This window comes from Cucumis sativus, chromosome 5 (genome assembly GCF_000004075.3).
Source record: "Cucumis sativus cultivar 9930 chromosome 5, Cucumber_9930_V3, whole genome shotgun sequence".
Lineage (NCBI taxonomy): Eukaryota > Viridiplantae > Streptophyta > Magnoliopsida > Cucurbitales > Cucurbitaceae > Cucumis > Cucumis sativus.
In genome coordinates this window covers 9,874,369-9,896,587 of record NC_026659.2, presented here as the reverse complement: position 1 = coordinate 9,896,587, position 22,219 = coordinate 9,874,369, and the positions used below count along the sequence as shown (strand labels likewise).

General features: G+C 36.0%; 1 protein-coding gene across 5 annotated transcripts in view; it reads left to right on the top strand.

The window, feature by feature from the left end:
* Positions 1-1,468: 1,468 nt before the first annotated feature.
* Positions 1,469-22,219, top strand: part of LOC101220584 — a 32,648-nt gene continuing 11,897 nt past the window's right edge. Inside the window, exons 1-16 of one of the 5 annotated variants that reach the window (XM_031885698.1) lie at positions 1,469-1,976; positions 2,937-3,049; positions 3,177-3,303; positions 3,541-3,639; positions 3,713-3,781; positions 4,139-4,273; positions 4,350-4,418; positions 5,081-5,136; positions 5,220-5,379; positions 6,533-6,697; positions 7,445-7,529; positions 7,795-8,022; positions 8,097-8,215; positions 8,304-8,346; positions 13,209-13,366; positions 13,673-13,783. In XM_031885698.1, the coding sequence (XP_031741558.1) occupies positions 1,863-1,976; positions 2,937-3,049; positions 3,177-3,303; positions 3,541-3,639; positions 3,713-3,781; positions 4,139-4,273; positions 4,350-4,418; positions 5,081-5,136; positions 5,220-5,379; positions 6,533-6,697; positions 7,445-7,529; positions 7,795-8,022; positions 8,097-8,215; positions 8,304-8,346; positions 13,209-13,366; positions 13,673-13,783 (1,851 nt within the window). In that variant the 5' untranslated portion in view covers positions 1,469-1,862. Of the gene's footprint in view, positions 1,977-2,936; positions 3,050-3,176; positions 3,304-3,540; positions 3,640-3,712; positions 3,782-4,138; positions 4,274-4,349; positions 4,419-5,080; positions 5,137-5,219; positions 5,380-6,532; positions 6,698-7,444; positions 7,530-7,794; positions 8,023-8,096; positions 8,216-8,303; positions 8,347-13,208; positions 13,367-13,672; positions 13,784-22,219 lie in introns of those variants that run through there. The other 4 variants (XM_031885697.1, XM_011656802.2, XM_031885699.1 and 1 more) reach the window with 4 other exon arrangements.

Genomic DNA, 22,219 nt, shown 5'->3' with positions numbered 1-22,219 from the left:
TTAATTTAAAATAATCTTAATCGACTGAATATTTCAACCCTAATAATTTAAAAGTTAAAATTAGTTTTCGTATTATATCTTAATTTATTTTTAAAATTTGAATTTTTAATTTAGAAATTAAAATTAGTTTTCGTATCTTAATTTATTTTCTAAATTTCAATCTTTAACTCATAGTCAATCTCTTGATTGATTTTATTTTCGTCATTCTCTTATGCATCACCTTCCGTCTCTTTTTTCTTTGTAATTATGATCTTGCATTTGAAATAATTACTAATTTTGTTTGTTTTAGATTTTTAGTCCATTTTCTAGTGACCTATGTAGCTCTCAATCGATCATTGTGTCTTGGATTCATCGTGATCTTTTTCTGTTTTGTACTTCTTACTTATACGAAAAAAATGATTTAAAAAAGATTTACTACTCTCATTTCTTTTCAACAAAATAGGCTAAAATATCGTGTGTTTTAGATAAAATTTTCCATATTCTATTTACATTTTATTAATTAAATAATATAAATATTTTAAAAAGTGAGCTAAAATTTTCCTCAATACACAAAGAAGATGCAACTTTTGAATCTTTGTTCTTTTGAGTGAAAGTTTTTGTTCTTCAACCCTAAATGTTTGAGATTGTCGATTATAGACTTGAAAATCAATGATGAAAGATGGAAAATGAAGATAGTGTTTGTGTGCTTCAAATGTTTATATTCTTCTTCTTGAAAATGCATGATGAAGTTAAAGATGAAATTGAAACATCAAATGTAATGGTAACTTGCAAAAGGTAGGGTGGAGATTGGGGTTTGTCCGTTTTAAGGTGGAAAAATTAGGGTTTGCCCCCTTGAAGAAGATGAGATCAAAAGAAAAAAATGGAAAATGGAGATGAAGAAAGATAGATAATCGTAAAATGGTAGATGGAGAATAGAAAAACAAAAACGAAAAATGAAGATCATTGTCAAAGAAAGGGAGATGTATGATTCTTATTTTGACTGGACAAATATGTAGCTATAATTACGTTTAACATTTATTAAAGTGTATTTATTTTATTTTAGATTAAGAAAAGCTGCTTACTATACCTTTTTATAGTTTTGTTATTTTTGAAAAGAAACAATTTTGCTATTTTTCAAAATGACAACTTTAAGAGGTCATAAGAGGCGTGAAGTATGTGAGTTATTATAGTCTTTGGAAAAGTGAGAAATAATGAAATTGGAGAGTGAGGAATAGTGATAGGAGGGAGTGACTATAGAAGAAATAAAGAAAAGAGTAGAATAGTTGGAGTCGTTCGTAATCTGAGGGCCAAACGGCCTGTAAAATTGCTTTTTCTTGTTCACCCTATAAATATTTTGCAAAAAGAAAAAAAAAACGGATCGATAATACCAAAAGAAGTTAAATTTTGGAGTAAGTTTAGTAGATGTAAGGAAAACAACAACTGTAAGGAGATTAAAAAGAGTGAATATGATAAAATTATAAATCTGATTTGATTGCAATGACAAGGGGGAGTGTGTTGTTGTTATCATGCCAAGTTTGTAACGAAAGTGGGATAAAATTGTACACTTTACCGCTTCCAAAAAGTTGATCATACAATAGAGTAGAAACAATGTTTGGGGAAGCAAAACCCAGAATCGGAGGCGTATTCTTCGAAATGATTCCGTAGAAGAACTGCAACTGCAAAGGTGTAAAAGCTCGAACATCATGACAAACATAGATCCCTTTTTCATCTTTACGGCTATCCATTTCATCTTTTCCAGTCTCTCCTACTCCTTCCTGTTCTTCATTTTGATTGGCTTCTTCAACACGCAAACTCCCCTCCTATAGTCAATTGCAGACGATTTGAGAATCGGGGCTTCTCTTTTCCTTTTCTTCCCTACCAAAATGGATGATGAGGTGGTTCAGCGAGTTCTCCAGGAAGGCAGAGATTTTTACCAAAAACAGCCCTCCGCTTCCACCTCTTCCTCCTCCATCCTTCAATCACTGCCTCTTCATGTGGTATGTTTAATTGATCCACTGAATTCTGCTTTCTTGGTTTCTTGTTTTGATATTCACTTCACCAGATTGGATTTTAATTTTGGCGTTTCGTCTTCTTCTTCATCTCTGGAATTTCAGTATTTTTTTTTTCCCCTCTTTTTATGTAGGTTTGTGTACACTGGTTTTGTGATGTATTGGATTCTTGAATTGACGCTGTTTCTTCTTCATAATTTTTGTCATGCAAAAGCACATTGTCATCTGATAGCTTTGGTTTTTTTTTTTCGTTCACTTGAAATGTTGTGTTTTATTTATTTGTTTGTTTTTGTTTTGAATCCAAAAATTTGAACCTTGATATTATTTGATAGTACGGGTTTCATCTCAAAAACTAATTGGCAATAATGGAAGGTGTAGTCCATCCATTTTATAAGGAGTACGAGTCTCCTTGGTTGAAAGGGTGAGATTCTCAATATCTCAACAAACGTATTAGTTGAGATATAAGATAATAACAATTTTATGTTTTTAAAATTATGCTTGTTTTCTTACAACTTGTTACTATGAATTTCATCTTTCATAACTGGGAACAAGTTTTTTTAAAATAAAGCCTTTTAGTTTTCAGAACTTGGATTGGTTTTTGAAAACGCTTAAAAGTGATAACAAAACAAAGAAGGGAATAAATGAAAGGAGTGTGTATAAGCATAATTTTCAAATTCCAAAAACAAAAAAACTGGATGTTATCAATTGGAGCCTAGTTAATTGAGTTAGAATTATACTCTGTTAACATTCTGTTGAGGATTCCACATTGGAAAAATTAAGGAACCTCACAATTTTAAAAGATAGATGTGCTACTTTTCTCATTGCCAATTGTTATCAAATACATTCATTTGATTTGTTCTTTGGATTTATGCTTGGGTGTCTGTATGTGATACACTGTGAAGAAAGCTTGCGGATAAGGCTAATCATTTCCGAAATTGACATATGCAGTCTTTTGATCATGGATATTATCTATTAGTGAAATCCATTCAAGAACTTAGAGAGAAAAAATATGGACTTGTAACAGTCGGCATTGGTGGTCCAAGCGGCTCCGGTAAAACCAGGTATAATATATATATATATATATATATTTTTTTTTTTTTCTTTTTCTCCCTATAAGAAGCAGTGGTCAGAATTGACTTGCATCCCTTTATTTGCTCTGATATATCATGCTATGTGGTTTTGTTGAAGCTTAGCAGAGAAAGTGGCATCTGTAATTGGTTGTAATGTTGTATCAATGGAAAACTATCGTGATGGAGTTGATGAGGGGAATGATTTGGATTCAATAGACTTTGATCTTCTAGTTCAGAATCTTGAGGTTATTTTATCTGCTCCACTTTGCTTTTTAAGGGACCTTTACTTTTTTCTACTGCCAGAACTTTAAATGTCATTTCACCATCAATATCTGGGACTGTCCGTTCTGAATTTGTAAAAGCTTGCGAAGAAACACAAGCATAGATTTGGCTGAGTTGATTTTTAGTTGTAGTTTCTAGTGAAACTTAGTGTTTTATTAACGACCCTTCTTTTCCATTCATTATTTATGACTGGCTTGCAGGATTTGACAAATGGAAGGGACACCATGATCCCAGTTTTTGACTTTCATCTAAAGAAACGGGTCAGTTCAAAAATAATAAAGAGTGCTTCATCTGGGGTGGTAAGTAGTGATTAATGTAACTTCTGTGATCATTTGTGGATTTGTGGACTGATTTCTTTGAATTTTTTTATAGGTAATCATTGATGGAACCTATGCATTACATGCAAAATTACGTTCTTTGCTAGATATTCGGGTGGCAGTGGTAACTTGTTATTCTGTTCTTCATTTCTGAAGCATGAGGAACATATGAATTCTTGTGTGTGAGAAGTTTCCAACCTATTGGTCGTATGGTTGGATCTCATTGTTCACGTGGATCTTTAATAAGAACTTTTAAATTTAAAGATGAAGTTAAGATATTAGATTCGCCAACAACAGTTTTAGTTCGACTTGCATATGTATGTGCTCATGACCAAGAGGTCCGTGGTTCAAGTAAAAAAAAAAAGTTTAAGATGTCAGATTCACTAGCTGTGCTCTAGGAATGACTGTAGCCTTTTTGTTGTTTCTCTTGTTAGTAAGATGTTGAAGTAATACTTTTATTTAGTTATTTTTTGCAAATTAGGTTGGTGGGGTTCATTTTAACCTTCTTTCCAAAGTTCGACATGATATTGGAGATTCCTGCTCATTGGATTATCTTATTGATAGCATCTTTCCATTGTTTAGAAAGCACATAGAGCCGGACCTTCATCATGCCCAGGTTGGTTTATCGTCTTATCTCCTGTTTTTGTACCTAAAACTTCAGCTTTACCCTTTCACATGTTTAAATATTGCAGATAAGAATTAATAACAGCTTTGTCTCATCATTTAGGGAGGCAATATACAAGCTGAAATGTAGAAGTGAGGTCTGCACTAATCTTTTACTTTTGCCATCTATTTTTGTATATTAGAAATGATGTCCGAAGATTTATTTATTTATTTTATATATATGCATACAAATTAAAAGATCACTTATGGCTTGAGGCATGACTTTCTTATAAAAGCCTTATCATGTTATTTCTCCTTACTGGTATACCCTTTGCAAGGAAAGGCAACAACTCATGTGAACTCTTTCACAATTGGTCCTTTGCTCGTGGTTATTGGAACATCATCCTTTACATCTTCAATTCTCATGTGGCCCTTGATAGAATAGCTTTGGCTTTCAACTTAATAGAGTTTTTTTTTTTCTGGAAGATGATATAATGGAAGACCACAATGAATGGTAGAACTTCAAGTTGTCTAGAAAAGTACTCCTTTTTTCAACTTTATTTATTATTATTCTTATTTTTCTAACTTCACATGGTTGATGAAATGTTTAGTTTTGTGTAAAATAGATTTCTTTTACGAATTCTTCATGTTTCTAATATCCAATAGAAATTAACACATTGAGTATTTTCTTATACCTTATACAAGCAAATTGTTATGAGTCATGTTTAATTCACTTGCCGTGATTTGAAGTTCCTCAATGTGGGTAACCTAAGAACTAGCACATGTATGCTTACACTAAAAATGTCGTGTTTTCTGACAGTTCCCAGATGTAGATTCTGCCCATGCTTTTCAAGGAAATGAAACACATATAGACAAGTAGGTATCAGTAAATAACTATTTCAAGTAGCTACTTGTCAATATTGGGTTGGTCTCAATGGTTAATTTTGTTCAAATTTCAGTTTTATTGAGATGTATCTTAGGCCTCCATCTGCAAGTGAAGAAGCACATATAAATGACTGGATTAAAGTGCGACAATCGGGTATTAAGTACTATCTAGCACTTGGTGACCAGAGGATAGTTGACAAAAATTTTATTATCAGACCCAAAGCTGAATTTGAGGTAATATGTCTGATTCCAATTTTATGAGGCACTAGCTTTTTTGTCTCAGTTGCTGATAAAGCACTAGATTGTTGGTCTAGGAATTGATAGAAGCCAGCAAATTCGTGCTACTTCTGTACGTTAATATTGTTGGGAATTATTAGTGGCCATGACAATTTTAATTTATGCCTTTTGTGTTAGATATACACGTAATTTTGATTGTGGTAAAAAAAGTGAGTACATTTTTAGGGGACTTCTAGTTGCCTTCTAGGTTGGGACATTTTATACAAGGAGTTGGAGGTTTGACCTTGAGGAGAGTATGGTTTCTAGAATGCTTAACCATGAGTAGAGTATGGTTTTAAGATGTTCACAGCCTTTTATTTATTTTTATTATTATTTTTAATAGAACATATACTGTTAAATTTGATAGTATGGGGTTCCATCTCAAAACCAATTGGCAATGAGAGGAGTAGCCCACTTATCTTATATGGAGTATGAGTCCCCTTGGTTTTTCCAATATGAGACTCTCAACTTCTCCAATATGCCTTCTCAAGATGGTGCCTGTTTTGGGTTCACCTATTTTGGATCGAATACCCGTTGGGTTTAATGGGCTCTGATACCATGTTAAATCACCAATTCACTCAAAATTTTAAGCTAGCGGTTGAAGGTTAATTATATATCACCAACATATACATTTACTTGATATGATAAATTACAAAAAGAGATGTTCTATTTAATGGATTACAAAGGGCTTTTATAATTAGCAATGAGATTTGTTAAGCAATGATTAGAATGAGTGAACTCACTATACACTAATTGTGAGAAAAAAATTTATGAAAAGGTGAACTCACTTTAGACCAATTGACATTGAGAGATGAGTAAATGATAGATGTGAGAAAAGATTGGACTGGTTCCTCTTCATTGGATATAGAAGAGTTGCTAGTTCTTAGAAAGGTCTGAATAAAATTTTGACAGAATTATTTTCTTTCTTGTAAGGACGAGCTTCTATAAGATAGTGTCATATAGTGTATACAGTTTAGCATTTCATTGTTTTAAAGTTATATTAGTGAACTTTGTTTTAAAGTTATCATATTTTGATTTGTTATTTTCTGTTATCCATTGATGGCTTTCAACTTCAGTTGATTTTACTTGTTTCCTATCTTACTTGGAACAGGTTGGACGGATGACTTTAGGTGGATTGCTGGACTTGGGCTATACAGTAGTGGTTGGTTATAAAAGGGCATCTATATCGGTAAATAAGGGCAATGTTTCTGTGTCACTTGAAACAATTGATTCTCTTGGTGAGACATTCATGGTGCTGCGAAGCTCAAATAGAAAAGTAGGCACTGATTTATCCTTCAAGTTCTATCTATTTTTTCCTTGAAGGCTATTAATTTTGGTATGCCCCCTCATTTTCCTGTAATTTGACTGTTATACACTTTTCAAATTAGAACCTTGGTCTCTCTCTCTCTCTCTCTCTCCCTTCCTCTCTTTCAGCTCTCCCTCTATCCCTCTCTTCCAGAATAGGAATCTCTAATAGCTCTTTGTGGCAGTGAAAGATCTTCTGTTAGGAAATTATGTATAAGTCTTTTTTGTTGAGTTGAAATTTATATCCTTTTGTACTTTTCGTATCATATCATGAATGAAATTCAAAATTTTTCTTTGTTGAGTTTATCCAGTGACTAAGGTTTTTTCTTGATGGATAGGATCCGTTTAATGTTATATTACTCTTTCCAGGCCAGTGTCTAATTGCTATCCCAAATTTCTTTTTTACAAATTCTTTTCTCACCTGTATGTGTTATTTCTATTTGGAATTTCTTTTTTATTTTATTTATTCTTTTTAGGTTGATGATTTCAGTTCACTTTAGTCTTCACCCCTTGAATGCCTATTTTGTATTTTCTTTAAGTTGAAGAATGCGTTTGCTAGCAATTTCTTCTATCTCATTCCATTTTCAAAGCAAAATATTTTTTGTTACATTCGTTAACTTGCTTAGGGTTTAGGGGGTGGCAAGTTTTACTCATTCAATGATGGTGAACATGTTTTTCATTTCATGCCTGCTCCTTTGTCTTTTCCTTTCCTTTTTAGACAGTTGGAGAAGAAGTGTTGAGGATGGGTATCACAGGGTCTTGGATTACAAAGTCTTATCTGGAGATGATTCTGGAAAGAAAAGGTTGGGCGTCGAGCTTCGACTTTGGATCCTAGTATTTCCTTTCTCTGATGTCCTTTTCTTTTATTTTCTTCTTCTCTCTCTTTCCATCTCTTCATTTTCATATTTATCTTGCTTTCCCTCAATATTTATTTTCCGGGGGGGGGGGGGGGGGGGGGGTTATTTTCTATTGGTTTGGTACCTCTTCATCTCTTTCAAATTTATTGTTTCTTGTAGTTTTCTAAATTTTGGCCTGTTGTTTACTTATAATTAGTAACCTCACCTACAGGTGTACCACGATTAAATACACCTCCACTTCTACCAAACACACCTCTGGCTAATAACCAAGAAAAGGTTGTCATTGCTCCCAGGCCCATCCGTGTTACTTCAAATCTTGTTTCTCGACTTGAGGATCTATCTCAGCCGTGGACCAGATCTCCAACAAAATCTCAAATGGAACCAGTAGTTGCAACGTGGCAATTTGTTAGCCCTCCCCAATCTGATAATTTAGTGACTGGTATATTTCCTCAAGTTTTAGCATTTATATAACCAATTTTGTACGTGTGCTCTATTATAATGTTACATGCTTAGATTACTCTCATGAAGCAACCACAGATCCCGCCTCTTTCAGGGACTCTATGAGGCTTGCTCCAATGCCTGATTCATGTGACCTGGACAGAGGTTTGCTTTTAGCTGTTCAAGCGATTCAGGTAGTAATGCTATGTGAATTGATAGAGGACAGTCTGGAAATTCTGCATATAATTCTCCATAGTCAGTGCAGCTTTGTTCTTGTTTCAGGTGTTATTGGAGAACAAAGGTCTTCCTATTATTGTTGGAATTGGTATGGCATGTTTACTATCTTGATATATCTTTCATCATTCCCTTTAAATGTTTAGGCTTCGTGAGGCCATTCTTCTGATTATGGTTGTGGTTTTGCTCTTTAGTAATGATGTGTTATGTGCTATGATGCCTATTGAATTTTTGATATTTAGGTGAAACTCGACATACTACCTTTGGGTTTATCTTCCTCGTGGTGCTCTCTCTCCAAAGAGTTTAAGAATTATTCGGTGCAAGATATAAGTCTGAATTGGTTGTCGTTCTTTTAGATGGATTGGAGTTTCTCTTTATTTTTTGTTTTTTCTTGATTGTTCTCTGGGCTGTTCTATGTTAGCTCAGTGGTGGTCTACTTTTGTATAAATGTTTTGCTCTATGACTGTAGAACTGACAAGCTACTATCTTTATAATTTTCTTGTATTATGGGACGTAATGAGGGTGCTAAAGGGGTGACAACCTTGTTGAGATGTCTGGGTACACCTATTGATCCTTACTTCCTCATTTTACCTTGTACCATCTTTTCATTATATCAATGAAATTCTTGTTTTTGTTTTGTTAAAAAAATATACTACCTTTGGGTACGACACCATGCCCCTTTTCTCTCACCACCCTTCCCTAGTCCCATCCTTAACCATCTCGGGCAGCCAAACAACCCATTGGTTTTGTACAATAGATGGTAGACGACAACATTCCTTTGAAACCAACCACATGGCAAGGAGAGAGAACAAAGCTCATAGAAATGACCAAAAACCATTCATCCTTAACCTTTATTCTAAGATCTGTACTCTTGATGATAGACTGTTTCATGGAACTTTAGCAACACCCTTGAATCAAATGTTACACCCAAGAATTCATACAGAAAGTTAGGACGATGGAGAAGAATCAAAGATATTCAATAGGAAGGGAATTCTTGGCTGAAGTAGCCAAGTTTGACAGCATTGGGACTTCCCCTTTATTAGCTAGAGAGTTTACCTTCTCTTCAGCCTTCGTCCACCCTGAAACCCAGCGACAACCGGCGTAGATAATCTCCTTTTCAAATCTCTTACCCAATTACATAGATGATCTAGTGAACCAAGGATTGGAAAAAGTTTGAAACTCCCAATAACCCTAGATCTTCAAAGCACTCCAAAAGCAAGGCAAATTAATCCTCTCTTGAATGTTCCAAATATTCATGGATTTTGTCACAGGGACACACAAGAGACATGGCTTAAAAGCTTTCAAGGTTTAAAACCCAATATTACCTAAGCGGGAAGTCATTAAAGACCTCTCAGAGCTTTGAATTCCATAAGCCTCTCTTTCATTACTCTAGGAAAATTACCCCACTGGAATCAGTGATATGGTAAATTATGCTATTGGCCCTGATTTTCTTGAAGAAATTTGTGTTCAATTATTGATTTGTGCCAAAGAACTCCATCAAAGGCTTGAAAGTTACCTTCATAAAAGAAAATGTTGAACGGGTAATTGAGAATTTTCCCCATGTTCTGATATTTATGACGATGATTCTGATATCAGTGTAAATAGTGATTATTATGTTGATCCTATATTGGATTCAGTGTTTGAAGAAATCCCTCTAAGGTCTCTTTCGAAGAAGCGTAGAACGTCTTATTTCAGCAACAAGAGTTAAGACTCCGGTGGCAGATTGAATTTCTACTTTATCTCCTTCACAAATTCCCTCCTAATTCTCCTCTTTACTCAATACCTGTGTACTTCAATTTCATTAAGTTTAGTCCCCTTTTGTTCAGAAGGCCAATTGAAATTTCTTATACATGAAGTTTTAAAGGTCATCGCTTGGATTACATGGGAGTTGGGAGATAAGTTTTAGTCATCTCATGAACTTTACATCACTTTCCATCATACATGTTTTCCTGCATTCAAGAGTAACAAGGCTCTTCACCTGATACTTGAAGGCATCCTTGAAGTCCATGGCAGTTAAGGTGTTTGGGGTATTTAGAGTGGAAGCTGATGATGTAATTGGCACTTTGGCTTTGAGAAGTGTTGTTGCGTAAGGTAGAGAACCCATCATTATCAAATGTCATTTTGCATTTAGAAGTTGGCTGCTTAGTTCCAGTGGTTGGAGGTAATGGAGAAGGAAAAACCTTCACTTATAATGGCAATGCTATGGGAGCTGCCTCCATTGGCAGTTACAACCATCGAAACCAGAGGGACAGTTGCTTATGTTTCTCAGGTGTCATGCTTTTTCAATGCTACTGTGCGTGACAGCATACTTTTGTATAAGAATTTGAATCAAGTCGTTATTGGAAGGCCATTGAAGTTGTTTCGTTGCAGCATGATTTTGAATTGCTTTCTGGCCGTGTTTTCTCTAAGATTGGTTAAAAGTTGTGAACATAAGTGGCAAAGACAATGGGTTTCTACAGCTAGAACTGTATATTCCAATTCTGTTTACATTTTTTGTGATCCTACAAGTGCTCTAGATGCTCATGTTGGTTAGCAGGTTAAATAGTTGTATCCAGGAAGAGTTTCTCAGAAAACCAGGGCGCTTTTGACAAATCCGTTACATTTTCTTCCCTAGGTCGATAAAATTATTCTGATTTCTAACTGTATTGTTATATAGGAAGGATCCTCTGAGGAGGTCTCAAGAAACAACAAACATTTTGTTAGGCCGCCAATCATCCACAAATATAAAAGGAGGGGCAGAAAGGTTATTAACCAGCAAATAAATGATGGGAAAATGATTGGGGAAAGATCTTGACGGTTGGGGCCCACGAGGAGAGATATAAATGGAATGTTATGGGGATTGCTGTAGGTAGGGTTTATTTTGTGTAAAAAGCTGCTGAAGCTTAGCGGAGAGGTTTCCAGCCCTCTTTAAGGTGCTGGGTATGTTCTTATCTTTTTGCTTGGTTATTTTTCTTGCTGAAATCATCTTGTGACTTCTTATTTTGGTTAAGTAATATAATTAATATAGAGTGCTGCTTCTGTTTTTTGCCTTTTGTTAGGATTATTTTGTTATTTTAAGGTAGAATCCTAACAAATTGGTATGAGAGCTAAAAAATCTGGGGGTGATGATGCGCTTGATGGCTAATAAACAGATGGAAGAGAGATTAGAGGGGACCAAAAAGAAGGCTGTCGACAGAATGACCAAAGAATGAGAGAAAGCAACACCTATAGATGCAAGGATGAATTGTGCACATCTGATGGGTCAGTATTGAAACTGAAGGGAAAGATGGGAGATCTAGAGATAGTGATAGACAATGGAACAATAACGGTGGACAGAAGTATAAGAAGCTTGAGATGCCTATGTTTGTGGGAGAAAACCCAGAGTCTTGGGTGTACAGGGCTAAACATTTTATTTAAGATGAATGATCTACCAGAATCTAAGAAGGTTAATGTAGCAATGGTGAGTTTCAGCCAAGATGAAGTCTATTGGTATAGATGGAGTTCTGGGTGTACAGGGCTAAACATTTTTTTTAGTTTAGTGATCTACTAGAATCCGAGAAGGTTAAGGTAGAAGTTGTGAGTTTCGGCCAAGATGAAGTCGATTGGTATAGATGGAGTAACAACTGAAAGAAAGTAAAATCTTGGGAAGATTTGAAAGAGAGAATGTTTGAGCATTTCCGTGATACTGGACATAGAAGCTTAGGGGCTAGATTGATCCACATTAAGCAAGAAGGATCTTATTATGATTATGTGAAGAAATTTTTTGAATTATTTGGCTCCTTTACCTGATATGGCAGAGAGTGTGCTCATGGATGCGTTTGTGACTGGATTAGAACCAACCTTACAAGTAGAAGTGGTCAATAGATATCCTCAAACATTGGAGGCTTGTATGAGAGAAGCTCAATTGGTTAATGATAGAAACTTGGCGCTGCAATTTACATGGGTAGAACTGGGAATTCCTGAACTAGGAGGGGTGGAACCTCATTCAGTTGCATATGACCAAATCATCCTCCTACATTTTGAACAAAATTATTCCAATTAATGACGTAAATCCGATAGAGAAAATCCAATATTGCCCCCTAAAGATGAACTTCTCCATTGGCCATAAAGTCAAAAGAGATGTTTCCATGAAACTCATTAAAATCCATTATCAGAGGATCAATCACAAAAGAATTTACTTCCCCTTCAAGAATCTCATCTTCATCATCTACTTCAAGTTCTTTGACGTTGTCGTAATCAATCTCTATTGCAATCATTGTGTCATAAATCTCCACCCAGTGTTTTCAAAGCGCACCCTCATGCTTTATAAACTTAAAATGCACCCTTAAGGTGACAGGTGACAAGAATATGTCATCTGAGGGAAGTGAGGCACTCAATAAAATAATTTTAAGAAGTATTATGTATAGCATTAAAATTTAAATAAATAAATATATATAGAAATAAAATTTTGAATTTCTGATACATAAAATTATTAACAGAACTATTGAGTAGTTTGAACAAAAATGATCTATTTTAGATATGTTAAAAATTAGCAGCGTGAGTATTAAACAATCTTATCATCAATTAAACAAACTGCAGAGTGTATTGTCAGTAACCACCTTGCAATAGAAACTCAAAAGAGTAATTATCCAAAAACGAGGTTGATAGCTTTTTGAGGGAGCTATCACCCTTGTGGATTTAAAACTTAAATATTGCCCCTTCAGTGCCCCTTTATATATAATCATCGGCCACTACCTTCCTTTGGTAATTTTTAGTAAATGCTAACCATCTCATATAATTAACTTAATTCTTACGCCAACTAAACTTCATTTTTTGGCACTACTTGCCGCCTATAAATCACAGCTTGTTCTCTTGTTGATGATAAATAACCCAGGTTTTAGGTTATACTATTTTCATAGAGCTTGAATTACTATTTAATCTTGTACTTTCCATAAGCCTTTTGACTACTATTGATTCCCTATGCTACTGTTGCAGGTGGTCCAAGTGGGTCAGGGAAGACTAGTTTAGCTCATAAAATGGCTAATATTGTTGGATGTGAAGTAATTTCGCTTGAAAGTTATTACAGATCAGAGCAAGTGAAGGATTTCAAGTATGATGATTTCAGCACACTTGATTTGTCGCTGCTATCCAAGGTCAAAGATGCGTGTGTTTTCAGCTTTTGTTCATAATGCTCATTTTATTTCTATTTACACCTTTTAAACAGCCAGAACTTTGTAACCTTTTTGTCAAACTCACATTTCTTATCCTTCCTTAAATGCATCTTTCAAAAATTGAATAAATAACTAACTAACGGATAGAAAAGGAAAACCTCACTGAGTTTTCTCCAGGAAGAGCATTATATGAGTTAGGCATGACTAAAATTACATATGAAAGAGAATACGATCACAAATAATTTTGGCAGTTGTCTTACACTTTTTATTTCTATTATGCATTTTCAGAATATTGATGACATGAGAAATGGTCGAAGAACAAAAGTACCGCTTTTTGACTTGGAGACCGGTGCTCGAAGTGGTTTTAAGGAGCTTGAAGTTTCTGAAGACTGTGGAGTGGTCTGTTATTGCATTCATTTGTTATATTTTTCTTTAACTTTAAACATATATAAAAGGTTAGGAAAACTGATGTTGTCCATATAGGGTGGGTTCCTGAGTATGGGCTTCCATTATCATGGATTTTGAGGCGTAAACAAATAAAAGTAATAAAAAACAATATTTATTTATTTATTTTTTCAAGAGTGCATAGCAACTATAGAGAATTGTTATCACGAATTATGTTGGTGATATATAATTAACTTTGCCTTCAACCACTAGCTTAAGCTTTTGGGTGAATTGGTAGTTTAATATGGTATCAGAGCAGGTGGTCCAAGAAGGTCCTGTGTTCAAGTCCCTGCATTGTCGTTTCCTCCCCAATTAAAATCGATTCCACTTGTTGGACTTTTCAAATATTTCAAGTCTACAAGTGAGGGGGAGTGTTAGTGATATATAATTAAATTTGCCTTCTACCACTAGCTTAAGCTTTTGGGTGAATTGGTAGTTTAATAGTTTTTTATGCTTATTTAGCTTACATTAACAATATGTCTACTTCTTCATGGATTGTCGCTCTAAGGAAAATAAGTGTTGGAAATAAGGGCTTTGTTGATGTTGATAGTTTATTACTCTGAGGGTATTTTAGTAATTGTCTTTACTCTAAATTTATTTCGTTTTCTATATTAGGGCTTGCAAGAACTTATAAAGTTGTCTTCTTTTGTATCTTTCATTGTGTGTGAAAATAATACAAACTCTCTACTGTGGTGTTTTCTCCCTGTTTTAGGGTTTTCCACGTGAACCTTGTGTTCTCTTTTCTGCTCGTATAAGATTTCCTATATAGAAGTATTTAGGCAATAGGAAAAGGTAAGGACATGGTTGGAAGGATATACAATTAGGAGATAGGAAAAAGTATGGACATGGTTGTATGGCAACTGCATCAGTTATTTTTTTTAAAAAGGAAACGCGCTATTATTAATATTGAAGGTTATACAAAAGAGCAATAGAGGGAGGGGAGGATCAGTAGGTGCACCCAGATATTTCAACTAGGTTGGTACCCTCTTAGTGCCCTCCTCATATCCAAGAAGCAAAAATAAAACCCTTATACTAGGTTCCTATTTTCTTTACAAGATCAAATAAAGCCAAATACAAGGCCAAACATAATGATAAATAATCAGCAGCTGCATCAGCTATAATGATGTGAGATGGAAAATAACAGAATAAATCTTCTGAAGGAAGAAGCAACCTAATTCCTCAAGGGACGTGATGTGAGTGCATCACAAGTTTTTACAAAATTCTTCATCAGAAGAATCAAGGTGCAGCTCAGCTGTATTTATTAGTTTTGAAGAAGTAAACTACCGAACTAATAACCAAAACTCCCAAGTCTTATTGATAAATGGGGTGAGACTTTCCTACGGAAAAAGATATGGCTTAGAGATAGGTTATTGCTTCTAAGTACAGGTGGAATGAGAAATTTTGGTGGTCTTCTATGATTGATTCTCACTTATTTGGAGGCCCATGGTCCCAAATCATGAAAAATTTCTTCTCCTCGAGGAATTTTACAAAATAAGAACTGATTGAGGAGATAGAACTCGCTTCTGGAAGGAGACAAATAGGTGATGGATAACCCCCCTTTTAAGTTCCCTAGACTGTTTAGAATTGTGTTCAAGAAAAAGCATAGTTAGCTAATGCTGCTCAGATTCTCAGGATGGGATCTTAAATTGAGAAGCAATGTCACTGATTGGGAGGTTCAAGAACCCAGAGATGCTGTCTTAACCAAGCTACACACCTTAGAAGATTTAGAAGTGTGGCTGCTGATGGATCTTCTCCAGTTAAATCTTTCTCTCCTACACATGTGAAGCAGGAGACTTTGGATAACCAGAATTGAAAATTATTTGGCAAGTTGGATGCCCAAAAAGGTCAAGGTCTTCTCATGGGTTTTCTTCTTTCAAGAAGTTGAATACTTGCTACATATGGAAATTTTGATATAATTAAGTGAAGGAAAGTGTTGAAGTGTTGATACAATTAAATTTACCATAACCTATCAACTTAAGCTTTTGAGGTGATTGGTGGTTTAACATAGTATTAGAGAAAGAGGTTCTACGTTTGAGTGTCTATAATGTTATTTTCTCCACTATTAATATTGATTTCCCCTTGTATCACTTTCTACAAAATTCTAAGTCTACAAATGAGGAGTAGAGTGTTAAAATGCTGATATAACAAAATGAGGGGGAGTGCTAAAATGTTGTTATAATCAAATTTACCTAACTCATCAGCATTTTTGGGTTGATTTGTAGCTTAATAGTGCAAAATTGCAAAAATTCTTTGACATTCTGCCCATCTCCCAACTGGTGTCTGGTAGGATACTTCCTAACAGAACAAGATCTGAATATAATGAAATATAACTATAAAGAAACCCAAGTATAATGCATTTGGAACCTCACCCAACAGAACAAGATCTTGAGTACTCTCACCCAAGCTCTAGATCACTACACAAAATAACCTCCCCTCTCACTTACCCTCCCTCTATTTATAACAAGTTGTAACTACCCTAGTAACGACACTTACACAATAACTTCTAGTAACCATCCTTAGACATAACTACTAGCAACTTCCTATGTGTCTAATTACTCTTAAACCTAGACTAACATTACCCCGCCCTTCAGAGAAACCTCGTCCTCAAGGTGTGTACCATAACAAAAAGATATATACTTTTATGAATTAAATTACTATCATATAACAATAAAAAAACACACAATTGTTAACTTAACCAACTGACTATCGTCTGCCTTCTTCCTGGTCTTGAAAATAAATGGGCCTCAAATAGTTTCTTTGATTTCAACCCACTAAGCTACCATAACCGAAACAATATGATTCTGCCCTTCTCCTCTCGGTGGCTCTTGACAATGAAACTCCCACTTTCGAATCTCTTTCCCCAACTTTTAGAGATTTCAGTTGAAACTTGACCCTCTTCTTTTTCAATCGACTAGTCCCATTGAATATTTTGTTTGTCGCCTCGTCTTCTCGTGCGTGTGATCCTTGGTCATCCATGCCATCCCCCCAGGTACTGGTCTCCCTTGATATTTTCTTCGTCGTCGTTGCTCTTCAACCTCTGTAGGTTTCCTCTTTGTTCCCACTCTCTTCTTTCTCCCTTTCTCCTTCCTCATTTGCTTTCCCCCTCCAAAGGAAGCACAACTGCTTCCACTTTTCTCTTCTTTTATTTCTCAGTTTCCGCCATCTGTATTAAGCTGGACACTGTTTCATTGTATTTGGCTTAACTTTTATTCTTGTTTTAATAGGGATATGATGTTTTACCACACAAACCAATTTGTTTAGAGTCTGCCAATCAAAATATCTAATACCTAACAGTGTCCTCTTGGTAAAAACAGTGGGAAATTGTTGATGATATCTTTTTTTTTTGTGCCCGTTTTCTACCAGTCTGTTAGCTTTTGGGATAGGCTGGTTATTGTGGTCAATATTCAGTAGTGTTGCACTAACAAAGCTTTGGATGCCTCATCCAAAGCTCAGCTGAAAATTCTTTGTTCCAATGGGGGTTTTCCCTTCCTTTGGGAACGTTAGTTGAAATAAACTCCGAAATATTTCGAGAAATGAATAGGGGTGTATTTTGGAATTTTATGACACTTTTTGTTTCTGTATACTTGGTCTTCTACTTCATGTCTTTTTATTTATTTATTTATTTTCTAATTATAGCTTAAACTTAGATATACGCCAGTTGCGTTTCTTTTCTTGTAACCCATTGGTTTGTGTGGATATCTCATATCCCTTCCTTTTGTGTTTCTCTCTCTCTCTCTCTTTTTGAGAGGAGACGAACTTCTTTATTAATGATAAAATCTTAAAGTACAAGAGGTATATACATTGAGAAAAATAAAGAAGCAGAAAGCAAAAAGCCCTAGGGGATCAGAAGGTGCCCTAGACATCTCAACTAGGTTGACAACCCCTTAGCACCAAAAGATCATATTCCATAACTAAGCAAGAACTAAGCAAAGAAAATAAAATTAGAAAGTACAAAATATGAAAGTCCGGCAAATTAACATAGGCCAAGACTTGAGAAAAAGACTAAAAAAAGTTGATGTAAAGACAGAAACAAAAATACAGCTGCTGAGATATACAAAAATGAGTCCTGGAAACGATGCTGGGAGAATATTAAGTGGCTGGATGGGGTAAGAAAACTGCCCAATTGAGATAAATATCTTGAATAGAGTAAGCCTCGAACTCCTTGTTCAAGGAAACCCAAAGCTGCTGCACTTCTTCCTGCAGAGAGAGACTTCTAAACACAGTTCTTCTTTGTCATGGAATATCCTCTAATTTCTTTCAAACCATAATTCGGAGAGGATAGCTTTTAGCAAATTTAACCATGATAGTCTTGGCTTCTTGGAGAACGGAGGACCCTCTAGAAGCTGAAGAATCGAGGAGCGAAGAGAGCCATCAAAAACCCAAACAATGTTGAAGATGGAGAAAAATCTGTTCCAGCAGAAAGAGGCGAAAGGGAAAATAAGAACAAATGAGCTGAAGTCTCATTAGTTTTCAAACAGAGGGGGCAGACTGGGGGAAGAAAGCACTTGTTGGGGGCCTTCTTTTGAAGTATATCAGCACTGTTGAGGGATCCAAAATCATCACTCAAATCAGAATATTAACTCTCCGGGGGCTGGAGGACTTCCATAAGGCTTTAAATAAACAATTATCCATTGGGCGAACTGAATGCAAATGGGCCGAGAGAGATTTAACTGTAAACCAGCCATGGGGTCAATAGACCAAACCTTGTGATCTTCGAAATCAAGAACTTGTTCATCTGGGAGAAGGGAGAGTAATGATTCAAATTCTACAATTTCAGCATCTTTTAAACTTGTAAATGGTAGGGACCAAGAGAGGGTAGCAAAATCCCAATGATTGGCAACCGAGCCTTGGGGAAGTAAGACTATTCTGTAAAGTAGGGAAAAAAGGCCTTTGAGAGGTGAGGTTCCAACCCAGATGTCTGACCAAAAACTTGTTCTACTACCATTACCAAGTTTAGTTAATGCTAAAGATTCCACCGACTTCCACACCTTTGAGATGCTAATCCATGGGCTCCTTAAACTATTTCCGGACTTTCCCATTGTGAACCAATCAAAAGGCTCTTTATCGTGGATGCTACAAATAATTTTCCTTCAAAAGGCAGAATCTTCCATAGCAAATCTCCAGCCCCATTTTGCTAGCAAGGCAGAATTATGAATTTTGAAGCCTCCAAGGCTGAGACCCCCACCCTTTGAGGGAAGAGAAACCAAGTTCCATTTGACAAGATGGTTAAGCTTGCTACTGGAAAAACCTTCCCAAAAGAAATTTCTTTGATTTTTTCCAAGGAGACTACCACATTTTGAGCGATAGCGAACAAGGATAGGTAGTAAGTTCGGAGGCTTGCCAAGACTGCATTGCACAAAATTTGCCTTCCTCCTTTAGAGATGTTGAGGCGCTTCCATCTGTCTAATTTCTTATGAATACGATTGATGACTGGTTGCTAGAACTTTTGACGTCGAGGATAGCCTCCTAAAGGGAGACCTAAGTATACAATAGGTAAATTTTCTGCCTTGCAGCCAATACGGTCAGCAGTTTGCAGTAGGATGCCCTCGGGTATATTAACTCCACTGAGAGCTGAGTTTTCCTAATTAACTATCTTCTCGAACACCATTCGAAGAGTAGTCTAATAGCTTCCTTAAGGTTGAGAAGCATTTTATCATCAAATTTGCAGAAAAGAAGAGTATCATCAGCAAATTGCCGCAAAGGGAGGTGTATCAAATCCTTGCCCACTAGGAAGCCCTCATATTGTCCATTAAGGTGAAGCTTATTGATGATGGCTGCTAAAACCTCGCTTACAAGGAGAAAAAGGAAGGACGAAAGGGGGTCCCCTTGACGGATACCTCTTGAAGCAGTTATGTAGCCCCTTGGACTACCATTGATGAAGATGGAGAATTTAGGATTCGACAAACAGCCCATCATCCATGCTGTCCATTTGGAGCAGAATTTTTTCAGAATCAGAACCTTTTCTAAAAATCCCCAATCAACTCGGTCAAAAGCTTTTCCAAGTTCTAGTTTCACGATCCAACCTTTTTTCTTTTTTGGCACTGTAATCCTCCACCGCTTCATTTGCAATCAAGATGGGATCAAGAATCTATCTTCCTTTAATGAAAGCACTTTGGAAGGGGCTGATGATGGAATCCATTACTAATTTTAATCTTTCTGCAAGGACTTTTGCAATCACCTTGTAAGAAAGGGTTGTGAGACTAATTGGATGAAAGTCCATAACTGAGGCGTTCTCTTTTTTCTGAACAAGGCATATGAAATTTTCTTGAACGCAAGCATTTAGCCTTCCATCTCTGTGAAAATCATCCAACAAGGACTTGAAGGGGTCCTTGAAAGCAACCCAACGTTTGATAAGAAATTCTGAAATAAAACCATCCGGACATGGAGCTTTATTTCTACAAGTGCTTTCACTGCTGAGAATAATTCCTCCATTTTAAACTGAGAGATAAGGGCTGCATTTTGAGCTGGAGTTACACAAGGCCAATCATTAATTTGAGGAATGAATCTAACTCCAGGGATATTTGTATAAAGGTTCTAACAAAAACCCGATATAAGTCGTTCAATTTCAAGTGAGGAATTAATAACTGCCCCTTGATCATTTTTCATTTCTGAGATGAGATTTTTCGTTTCTTTGCATTCAGAAAGCGGTGGAAAAACTCAGTGTTTTCATCCCCAACGGACAGCCAATTAAGTTTGCTTTTCTGAATAAGGTTGCGTTCTTCAAACTGATAAATGGATAGGATTTCTGCCTTTATTGCAGATCTGATACACACTTCTACCACATTTAAACCAACCAAATCTGCTGTAGCCTCCAAAGACTCCAGCTTGGATAAAAGAAGCTTCTCATTTTCTTTCATCTTAGCTTGTGTGGAGGAGTGCCAAGCTTTGACAGCCTGCTTAACCTTCTTCCATTGTTCATGTAGGATAAAACCAGCCCAACCTTGATGAGCGAAGTTGCGCACAGTGGATTCAATTATCTGATTACATTAACTGGACAGCAACCAACTATTGCAAAAACGGAAGGGGTTAGGGCCCCATAATATTGCACCGGCCTCCAAAAAAATTGGAAAATGATCAGAGAATATACGAGCTTTTCTTGAAACACGGGAGTTTTCAAAGAGGTCATCCCAATCCTTATTAATAAGGAATCTGTCCAGCAATGATCTAGAAGGGGAGCCACTTTCCCTTGACAAAGTAAATTGCTCATTATGAAGAGGAATTTCAGAAAGGTTGACCAACACAATGAATTTGTTGAAAATGGACATACTTCTAGTACTTCTACCAAGAGGAAACCTTTCATGAGCCCATCTAGTGATATTGAAGTCTCCCCCTAAGCACTAAGCCTCAGCCAAACATTGGGAAAGGGAGGATAGTTCGGGCCAAATGAACTTTGTTTCTGTATAGCCACAAGGCTCATACACATTAGTAACCCAAAATTTCTGCTTGCATGACGAAAGGCATTTTATTGATATAGAGAAACGCCCTTTAATTACCACTAAAACCGTGATTGAGCTGCTGTCCCACATAGACAAAATTCCCTCTGAAGAACCCACTGATTCCACAAATTCCCATCCAACTTCTTTGGAACTCCATAAGGATGTGATAAATACAACATTGATAGCCTCCATTTTAGACTCTTGAATCAAAACTGTCCTGATTACAATTTTTTATGAACTTTTTGAGAGCTGCTCTCTTAGAAGTATCTTTTAGCCCCTTTCTATTCCAGGAAATAATCTCCATAGGGCTGAGTGAGAAAGCAAAACAGTGTGCTGACCCCTTAGACCAGAACTATTCCACAATCATTAACTAAAGATAGCAGATCTGAAGGTAATTCCAAAAGAACTTGAGAAGGGGGGATGATAGATTCCTCAAATAAAGCAGTAAGATTAATCCCTTATATTTCCGAGGAAGCTTTTTTATCAGAGTTTCTTATAAAACCCACTGATTCTTCGCTACTGACACTAAAAGGAGAGTCAATGGCCACCGCACAAGAAAGAGTAGCATTCTTCACTACTGACACTAATTTCTGCCTTTATTGCAGATCTGATACACTTTGTGAAGCTTGAAGGAATTTGATTGATCTTTTGTGGAGTCTATTGGAATCTCTGGCAGTTCTTTGGTTTTGGGGATTAGAGGGAGTAGGAAAGACATCTTTGGTGGCTGACTTTGTTGTCTTTTTCACAAAATTGAGCAGAGCCTTAGTGCTTTGGAGGAGACCTTAACAACCTGTTGGCTTCCTGAATGATTTCCGGGGACATCCAACTAAAGGCATGCGGAAATTCAACAATTTTATTGAAAAATTGGGTATTCTGGAGGTGCCTCTTTCTAATGGTCGTTTTTCTTTATGATCTTAGGGTGAAATGATTCCACATTCACTTTTTGAAAGAATTT